This window comes from Bemisia tabaci, chromosome 3, assembly GCF_918797505.1.
Source record: "Bemisia tabaci chromosome 3, PGI_BMITA_v3".
NCBI lineage: Eukaryota > Metazoa > Arthropoda > Insecta > Hemiptera > Aleyrodidae > Bemisia > Bemisia tabaci.
Window position 1 is genome coordinate 19,212,173 of NC_092795.1, and position 9,748 is coordinate 19,221,920.

General features: G+C 34.6%; 1 protein-coding gene across 1 annotated transcript; it reads right to left on the bottom strand.

The window, feature by feature from the left end:
- Positions 1–865: 865 nt before the first annotated feature.
- Positions 866–9,458, bottom strand: LOC109035088 (tRNA (guanine(10)-N(2))-methyltransferase homolog). The gene is made up of 10 exons (XM_019048571.2): positions 9,070–9,458; positions 7,648–7,713; positions 6,853–7,098; positions 5,414–5,548; positions 4,203–4,359; positions 3,229–3,335; positions 2,650–2,791; positions 2,114–2,315; positions 1,515–1,641; positions 866–1,116 (listed from the first exon to the last, which is right to left on the bottom strand). The coding sequence occupies exons 1-10, from the start codon at positions 9,139–9,141 to the stop codon at positions 973–975; spliced, it is 1,398 nt and encodes a 465-aa protein (XP_018904116.2). The 5' UTR covers positions 9,142–9,458; the 3' UTR covers positions 866–972.
- Between the last annotated feature and the right edge of the window lie 290 nt (positions 9,459–9,748).

A 9,748-nucleotide genomic window follows, 5' to 3' on the forward strand; every position in this document is an offset into this window, starting at 1 on the left:
ATAATTATCAATAAAAATCAGCTTTTGGTTTTATATTTTCAACATGTTTGACTCAACTTTGAATACTTCTTTAAATTCACCATTGATTTAAAAAAGTATCATAATTTATAACTTTACCTACCAAGTGTAAGGAAACAGCCGATACCACTTGGCTCATTCAAAATAGGGAGGACACTGTTTTCGGCTCTGAACACAGCCCATTTCAAACTCTAATTACTATTTTTTTGATAAAAATTAGGAGACAAAATATTAATTCTGTTTTCAAGAGAGAACCAGCAGAAAAAAACAAAATTAATACTCTTAACATGGGTTTTCTTCATTTTACCATACTGCGAATTGGAAGGTTTCATCGCAACTCACTTTGCCTGACTACATGACAATTTTACAGACCCTCCTAAAAAAAAAAGCTCAAGCACCAAAAATAAAAATAAGCACTAGAAAAACAGTGAAAACTGTTCATATGGACCCATTTTAGATCTCGAAGACCAAACAAATTCATTTGTAAGAAGGCAATGTAAAATCAGATAGTAGTTATTAATTTGAGCCGCATGAGAAAAAACAACAAATTGGCACTTGAGCATTCTGGAGAATAAATGAACAAATTTTAACATTTTCCCTTGTTTTGAGATTTTGTATATTAAAGTCCGTTCTTTGCCACAAGATGCATCTCTGCTTCAGCAATTACTAATTGCTAGTAAATCAATTTTTTTATTTTTTGGTTCTTGAGCTTTTTTGAGTGAGACAAATTCAATTAATGCTGGATGGTACCGAAATAACTGTGAAACTACTCCTGACTAAATTGTTTATAAGAGTAAATTACTATCCACACAGATGAGGTCTGGGCAAAAAAAAAATTAGAAACAAATTTTAAAAAGAAAATATGTAATCAAAAAGTACAAAAGCATACAAACTCGAAAAAAAGTTTCTACATCACAAATTAAACAAATAGACCCTCTGAGGAGGGTAAGATACTCAAGGTTCACTCAATGATAGGACAATTTCCCTGTTATTATGTCTGTTCTCAGCTCTTTCTTTTTGTAATTTTTGAGCGTGTCGGTAGAACTTTTCACGAAATGCGGCGCCATATGATACTGTGAAAGCTCCAACCTCATGTAACTGGAAAAAAAACAATATTTTGACTTATATAGTGATAGAGGTGGTGTCATGAGCCCGCAAACGAGATAAGTAGAATGAGACAAAAGATGTTTGTTAAACAAGGTTTAGAACTTTCTTGATTCCTTTCCATAGTATGAATTTTTGTTGCCTAAACCTGTTATGTAAACATGAAAAATCAATTGGAAATTCTGCTCACAAAAGTATCGGAGAGTAAAAAAGTATTTAAAGAGGACAGTTTCTACACTGTCGCACTCTATAAATCCTCAGACAACACTTTCAAAAAATTTAACAAGGACTCTCAGAAGTCTTTAAACATTTTATCCACCCTATATTAAGAGGCTTTTATTTTGAAGATGATTTGAACATCTTACAGGAATATTTAAGAATGTCCAACTTACCTCAGGTTCTTTTATTTTTTCATACGTCAACAGTCGCCGTGACGTAAAAGTTGATAGCTTTTGCTCACAGTTACTCACTAAATTCAAGCAACGATGCATTGGCAATTCATTAGGATCATAATCGCACCTGCAGAAAAAATACAAGATAAATACATAATAGGTTAAGTTCGTGGATAATAGGTATGTCTTGAGGGAGAAATTCATTTTGTAGTATTTTAGTTCTGGAGTTTGAAAGAAACATAAAATAATGGGGTGACTTATTAGTGCATTCCACAAATTGATGGCAGTTCAAAACCACGTCACTCTGTTAGCAACGTGCAAACTTCCTGTCATACTTCATTTTTTCTTTGAAAAACCAATCAATGTAATTTTTTGAAAATTGTTTAGTTTTTTCTTCTCTGTCGGTGGAAAATGCTGTATAAATTTCTAGTTATAAAGTTGCCTTGTTTCTCATCGCAAGAGTAAAATAGGAGTGGAAGTTTTAAATACATCGATGGAGATACGGGATTGGCACTTCAGCCATCGATATTTAAAAAAATACTTCATGAAAGGCGACCATCAACAAGATCTAAAAAGGAGAAAAATCAACTCGAACTTACAATAAAACAGGTAACCATGTGACCAGCCGTCCTCCCACTTTCAAATGAGTGAGCGAAAACTTAAAGAGATCCTCTAACATTTTGCTAAAATCGTATTCTATTTTAGATGGTATGTGTATTTCATTTTCAGGAACAACATGCTTGCCATCTTGAATTTTGGTAGATCCGATTGTTTCAGCTGACTCTCTGATACCATACGGCACTGAAAAATTTAAAAAAAAAAAACCATATTTTCGTAAGACTTTTACAAAAGAAAAAAAAACACACACACACATTTTGATTAATAGCTGTAAACAGTTTGCAGTGAAATTTCAAGAAGATTCCTTAACACAAATATCTTTTCAGGGAACTTTTTTCGTAGCTTTAAACCTCAGAAGAAAAGTTTGGATGGTTAGAAACTGTCTTATTTTAGGAACATTCTTTTCCAGTGAACAGGCACCTCAACGGAAAATTAATTTGACCAGTAAATGGAAGGCAATAACTCACCAGGAGTGAATTTTTGTCAGAGGAATAGTTATCATACAAAAAGTACTTACTATCTGTGATAATTGCATCTAAAACTAAAGATGATCTCCATGGAGGTAAGGCTGCATCAGCAACAACAACATCTACATACCGGTTTTGACATTTATATTGTTTCATATTCTCGAAAATGCTTTCATCAACTCGAGGTTTATCCTGCAGTCAATATAAAGGATGGCATCATCAAAATTTAAAGATTAAAATGTACAAAAATAGATTCTAAGAGTGGTCTTCAAATTTTAGGGCCCTGTCTCAAGGGAAATTTTAAAAGCAATTTTGATCATATATTTATAAGAAAATATTGTTTACTTTACTAGACATAAATAACAGCTTTCATTAAAATCCAACAATTATCGAAAACAAACTTGATCTGACAGTTGGATTTAGAGGGCTGCATTTGCATGAATTCCATGCATAAAGGTGCATTGAAAGACTGGGCATTTAAGAGATGAGGCTAAATCTTCGATGCACTATCTTCTTCCAAAAAATTCATAAGAGCAGGGGGAGAAGGGCGGCTGCATTTTAAGTTTCTACTTCAAATGGGCCGTGTTAGGTGCGTGCGTATAATCAATGTTTAAAAAGCTCCGACTTACCCTAGTTTGCTTCCGACTCTGCTTTGTTTTACCATGTAACATTAAATAATCAATATCCGATCCTAATACATAAGCACCGTAGTAAGCAGCTGCTACTAAAAGAGAACCTGGAAAAGTCAAGTTGACTGTTAAATATTTGTTGGCCTGCAAGGAATGCTCAATGCGAGGATATTTTAAAACTACATAGTGGACTTTCTTAATTCTTTCACGGCTCTTTTCAAGGCACTATTTTAAGGACACAGAATATGTAATGAGATACAAAGATACACTTTTGGAAGAGATCAGCAGATATTTTTGGAAGTTATGCGAAGCAATTAGTACCCCATGCACATCAAGTTGCAGTGCTTAGCAAGAGGGCAGATTTTCATACTTTAAGCTACCTTACCTATCCTGCCTTCTGTAGTTTTAGGCGTAATCTAGGTAGTATTGTATTCCTTGTTATTAATGCTCTAAAAAATCTGAAAATAGTAATCCATACTTCAAAATTAGCATTTAACCCTCTGCGGCATGAATTAATTTTAAATTTCAAATTCTGGGGGAACACTAATCTATTTTTTAGCTCGCATAAAAAATACCGAGTACCATATTTTGTATCAAACTTTTAAATGTTTGGGAGTCAGTTATTCAAAAAAAGAAAAAAACTGATGAAAATTTGCAAAATCATGCCACAGAGGAAAGATTCAATTTTTAAAAACCCCAAAAATACGTTGTTACGAATTCATAACGCTTAAAACGAGGGTTAAATGCTGTATCAGCACCATGTTTTCTAATCTAAACTTCAATTGTTGATTTATTCCTTCGCTTTTTCTTCAAAAGATGTTGCATGCTGAACAGAACAAAAAGCATCACTATGATTGCAATGTAGGTTCTCTCATAAAATAAAAAGAAGGATTGCGATTGCTTCAAGGATTAATGAACGCTCAAGGAGAGAATGTGAGTACCCTCAAAAGAAAAATTCAGCGAAGAAATCATACCTGAACCGACAAATGGATCAAAAACAAGATCGCCGGGCTGTACTTTGGCCTGATTAGCCATGATTAAGGATAGCTGCGAATTCATGCTTGTGTTTCCAATGAACTTCCTTGTTTTCAAAGAGAGCTCTGTGATTAAATCTCTTTGACCATGAGCTATCTGAAATGTGAGCACAGAATGAAATAAATAGCATCAGCCATTAAAAGAGCAGGGTAGGAAAATATGAAACTTATTGTTAGATAACATTATAAGGAAGCTATTGCATATTTGCTGCTGAGTTCCTAAACTGGCAAATGAGGATTTGTCAAAATTCAGCAATTTAAAATAGATGTTCAAAGCGAGTTTATCAGGGTCAATAGTCTTTTACACTTAGAAATTTTCATCCAATACATCTTTAAATTCACATTTCTGGCCAAAAATGTCCAATTTTTGAAAAAAGTTCAACAAAACATGATTATTGCATCTTACATTACACAGCTTGGGGAATCCCAGATAAACGTCAACAAATAAATTCAAGATTATAAAACATTCGAATATTTGAGGAGGAGGAAATGTTTCATTAGTTTTTGGTTCGCCAAAAAAGTGCATCTTGTTGACATTAAAAACTTCTGGGGAGCAAACATCGTACGAGAAAAGTTGAGCTCCCATCAAATCTGGGAAGTATGCCAATGAACTATACAAATGCAGTAGATCTGGTACCAGACACACTTGGCTGACTGCAAGATTTAGTAGGAAGAGAAGCAGCATTGTTGACTGCGTAGGGGTGTCCCTGGTGCAGGAGAGCTACTTGTAGGAAAAGGCCATTAGCTCCTTCAAAACAAAGCAATTCGACGGCGTAAGTCTGCTACCACATATGTTGTTTGCAGTGTTTGAAAATCTCCTCCTCTTTATTATTTTTTTAAAGGAGAAAAATTGACATTATTTCTTAAAGTTTTTGCAGAATTTTCTTTGCATAGAGAAGAGAAATCACGGCAGTTTAAAAGAATTGCAGTTGAGTAGTTTTCCATTTAAAAAATAAAGTACGACAGGAAGTCTGCGATGTTGCAAACTGAGTTATGTGATTGCCGACTTACACAGTCAAAATGCTCCACAGTGTTATGATCTACCACTACAGTCAGTCATTCCAGTTTAACTATCTAACTCCATCTAGCTTAACTTATTCTTTGGATATTTGTCCCTTTTACTCAGGATGCGGTAAAAGAAATAAACTCACCAGTCTTCCAAAGAAAACATTATAGGGCTTGCTTGGAAGATTGTTGGGCTCCATTCCCCAATACTCTATTAAATTGAAGGTTACATCCGGATTCTTCAGCTTGACTTTGCCTTTCAGAGGAAGGTAGTTGAAAGTCTGGAAAAAATGAGGATGGATTCTTCGTTGAGAAAACTCGAGACAATCTTCAACAGCAATTTTGATGGGCAATCATTTTTGTTGAATTTTACTTTATTTTTCTAATCAACTGTGAGAGGAGACACAGAGCAAACCATACAACCTTTGAGCGACTTGGAGGACAAGGCGTATAAGTGCAGTTTTTGGTATTTCGAGAAAATATGTGTTTAAAGTTTCAAAATTACACGCATTCTTAAGGACGGAAAGAAAGTTCAAACTGACTTTTTGATGCTTAAAAATTGGAATTTAGGAGCAAATTTTTCACCGAATATGCATCAGGACTAGTTAAACCTGAAATTATTAATACCTCAATTTTTAAAAAACTGCACTTACGCGCCTTATATTCCAAGCTCCTCCTTTGCAATGGTTGTCTATTTTGAAGTATTGACTTCTATTTCTGAGGTAGTCTTAAGTAGGTAACTCTTAGAGGTGCACCATGCCGAATTAGAAATTTTAAGGAATCTCTGAAGTTGAAACATTAACAAAAAAGACAAACTAAAAAACTTAGCTGAAGAACGAGCTTACGACTCACGATAAAGATGCATATGCTTGCTGTCAGTGAACAATAGTAGTATATCATTTCTTGACTGCTCAAACTATGGTAATTTGAAATAGACAAGGGTACTCGCAAAGCCAAAAATAGACTATATACTCGCCCTGATCATTCAAAATCCAGAGCATTTAAATGGACAATGCTGCAATTATCAGTCTAGTTTTCCTTGAGAAATGATCACTTTTCTGTGGTTTTATTGATTGTATTAGCATATTGAGGTTCTGAATCTAGGATTTTTGAAGTTTCAGCAAGAATATTATGGTTATTTTCAAGTCACTTCAGAAACATCTCCATTGTACTGCAGATATGTAGTCGTACGCTTCGAAACACATGAATCAAAAAATGGACTATCCAACTCCAAAAGTTTCTTATAAAATAATCATAGAATTCAATTTGAGATCGGTCAATGGCTTCTTTGCGTAAGATCAATAGGCAAGTACCTACTTTTATTCTGTATTACCATGGTTCAAAATTTTTAATCTCTTAGGTAGAGATGACTTTGATCTATCTACACGGTCGGACCACTGTACTCGATTGGCTCACACAGGCTACAGCTCATAAACAAAGATAATCCTCAAATTTTCTTATACTCATCTACAGAATCAAAATTAACTATCCAGAAAATAAAGGCTTGAATTTAAGAGGAGGCATGCAACAATTCCCCTCCAATACCAAGAAAAAACCTGTACCTACTTAACTTCTGGAAACTTACATCTATTTTCTCTACTTTCTCTGCAGCAGTTTGAGAATTTCCATAGCACTCAACTTTCACCTTGAAACTCAAATGCTCTTCACAATACTGTAGGATTTTACTTTCTGGCATGGACTTCAGCTCAGTGTGTAGATCCTCCATGCTGGTGGCTCCACCCCATAATTCAATTATGTACCTCATGGTGACTGACCGACTAGCAATTTGGATAGCATCGTTTTCATTTGGCAGTTCTACCAACCAATACGGCTGAAATAAGAAAGAAAATATTGATGGATTTTTTTCTTATTACATATTATTATTAAATACCAGTGTAATAAATCTGGTTCTGAATACACATAAACTTTGAACTTAACAACATAATAATAAGCTCTTAAGCTCAATTTTATCACAGTCACAAGAAACCATTAAATTAACCCTCTATGGCATTAATTAATTTTGGACCTCAGACTCTGGGGGATACTAATATATTTTGCAGCTTGCATAAAAATCATGGAGTACCAAATATTTTTCAAAGTTTTACATTTTTGAAAATCAGTTATTCATAAAACGAAAAAATGAATGGAAATTTGCGAAATGAAACCACAGGGAAAAGATTCAATTTTGAAAAACCCCCAAAAAACATTGTTACGAATTCGTACTGCTATGCCATGGAGGGTTAATAGTACCTCTCAAGGGTTGTTAGAGCACAGTATTTTTTAAAAATATGACTTGGGTGTATGGGCTCTTGTAAGAAATACAGGTACATGATTCCTCAATTTAAGAATAACTATGACCTGTTAGTTACAAAAAACTTACTTTGGGTGATGGTTTTTCCAACCACTTTGCTTTGATCTTATATAATTCCAATATTGCTTGTATTTCCTGAAAAAAATAAAAAGAGACAATTATATGATATGAATAAATTGTTTGAATGGAAAACTATGTTCGGACAAATGTTTCAAAAAATGCTATGTTTTCAGATACACAAATATGATGCAAAATACCAAAAAAGGATTCAACATGCATTGAGAAATGATAAAGCATACAAACTCTTGAATTTTATCAATTAAGTACCTCATCAATTCTCTATTGTTTTGGATCTAAAAAGTGGGCATTCATGTGAACCCTGGTTGGAGGTGAATCTGACAATCAAGGCTAAGTGTGGCAAAATGCTGGTCAGAAGAAGCGAATCCATTTCAATTCATATTGAGATCTGGTTTTACTTAATGTTGAAACATGTTTTTTATGTGAATCCTAGGATATACATGTCAATGCGCTTCTTTATCCAGATTGTATTTAAGTAACCTATTTCCAGTTGTACCTATGTGTTGCGATGGTTTTCATATAAAGGTTTTCGATACACATCTCTTAATTCAGATTACCCAATACACATTCTACCTTGGTTGAGACGCTCAAAGAAACAGAGCTACCAGTAGAGAAACCATTAAAATTTGTGTAGATAAAAATTTTGAGGCCCAGATCTTGCCTTACGTCAGTCTTGGACCCACTTTTAAACCACTGCTGTTTTCAAATTAAGGCATCTTCATTTTTCCGCTAAGTGAAGTAGATTTTATCGATTGATTATCGCGATTATATCAGTGGCAATTTATTGCAATATTATCGAATAAAAATTACGATTTATGGCGATTAAATCGCTATGCATCGCAATTTTTTGTTCAAGAAAATTGCGATCAATTTTCGTCAAAAAAATCGAGATTAAATCGCCATATGTCGCGATTTTTATTTAAAAATATCGCGTAATATCAGCGATAAAATTACGATTGTGTCACCAGAAGATCGAAGATATACGCTCAGATGTTGATGATCCTAGTGATTTTATCGCTAATAAAATTGCAACATATCGCGATTTTTCCGTTGAAAATGCTACTTGGGAACTGAGATATAAGTAATACTCATTGAAGCATGCTTCAAAAACCCAGGATGTGTGCTTGGCCCCAAATACTTTTGTCAGATGAATGTTGTTGTGAAGTCAGCTCACTCATCTGGCGAAAAATCTATGAAGATAAATTTAAAATTTTATCATGGTCACTCCTTGTGTAGCGACCGACGCATCCAACTTTCAACTTACTTTAGAGCAGATCTGTGACTGAGGAAGTTGATATTCACTTAGAGACTTTCCCCACAAAACTCTTCTACAGTTCTCATCAGAATTTGGAAACATATTGACATGAAGATTAAGTATGTATCAATAAAATCGTCTAATCCATATATACTTACCGCAAGGCGAAAGTCCACATGTTCATTGGCAAACCACAACAAATAACGATTGAAAGTTTTCAGAGCATTCATTGTAGAAGAAAATTTTTCAGTCAGACAAGGAAGATTTGAAAATGAGGCAAAATAAGCACATAAAAAAGAAAAAACGTGTCAAGTAAACAAATGAGAAGCACTGACTTCTCAAGTGTCACATGGCCGACAAAGTTCTCAAAATATACGATGTTTGTGCCGAGAGATTGTTACAATCGAATGTGTAGGGAGTTCTGATATTTCTCAGATCAAAGCGAAAGCCCATAAAAGATCACATTTTGGGGTAAAACAGAAAAATTGTTCCCGGCTGGGTGATAACAGCAAACAATGTGTGCAAGTATAAAAACCAAGACCAATCCACACAGGTCAGTCATTCCGGTGGACGAGTTTTGGTACTCTACTGCGCAGTGACGTACTATTGAGTGCTTGCAATGTATTTCTTATGGGTGCACTCAATAGTACGTCACAATGAGTGCTGCGAGTTAGGGCTGGGCGGGGGAGTGGATTTCAAAAAAGCTGCGCAATGACTGACCTGTGTGGATTGGTCTTGATAAAAACAAACTGATAATGACTGTAGGCATTCGATATATCGTCGTACTATCGATTGTTATCGACAGAACAAAAGCCGCACAAAGTAGATCTGATTCTG

Coding starts and splice junctions, on each gene's coding strand:
- LOC109035088 (XM_019048571.2), bottom strand. CDS start 9,141: ATGAATGCTCTGAAAACTTTCAATCGTTATTTGTTGTGGTTTGCCAAT. Junction 7,714..9,069: donor ATGTGGACTTTCGCCTTGCG/GTAAGTATATAT, acceptor TATTTTTTTCAG/GAAATACAAGCAATATTGGA. Junction 4,360..5,413: donor ATGTTTTCTTTGGAAGACTG/GTGAGTTTATTT, acceptor CTCACATTTCAG/ATAGCTCATGGTCAAAGAGA.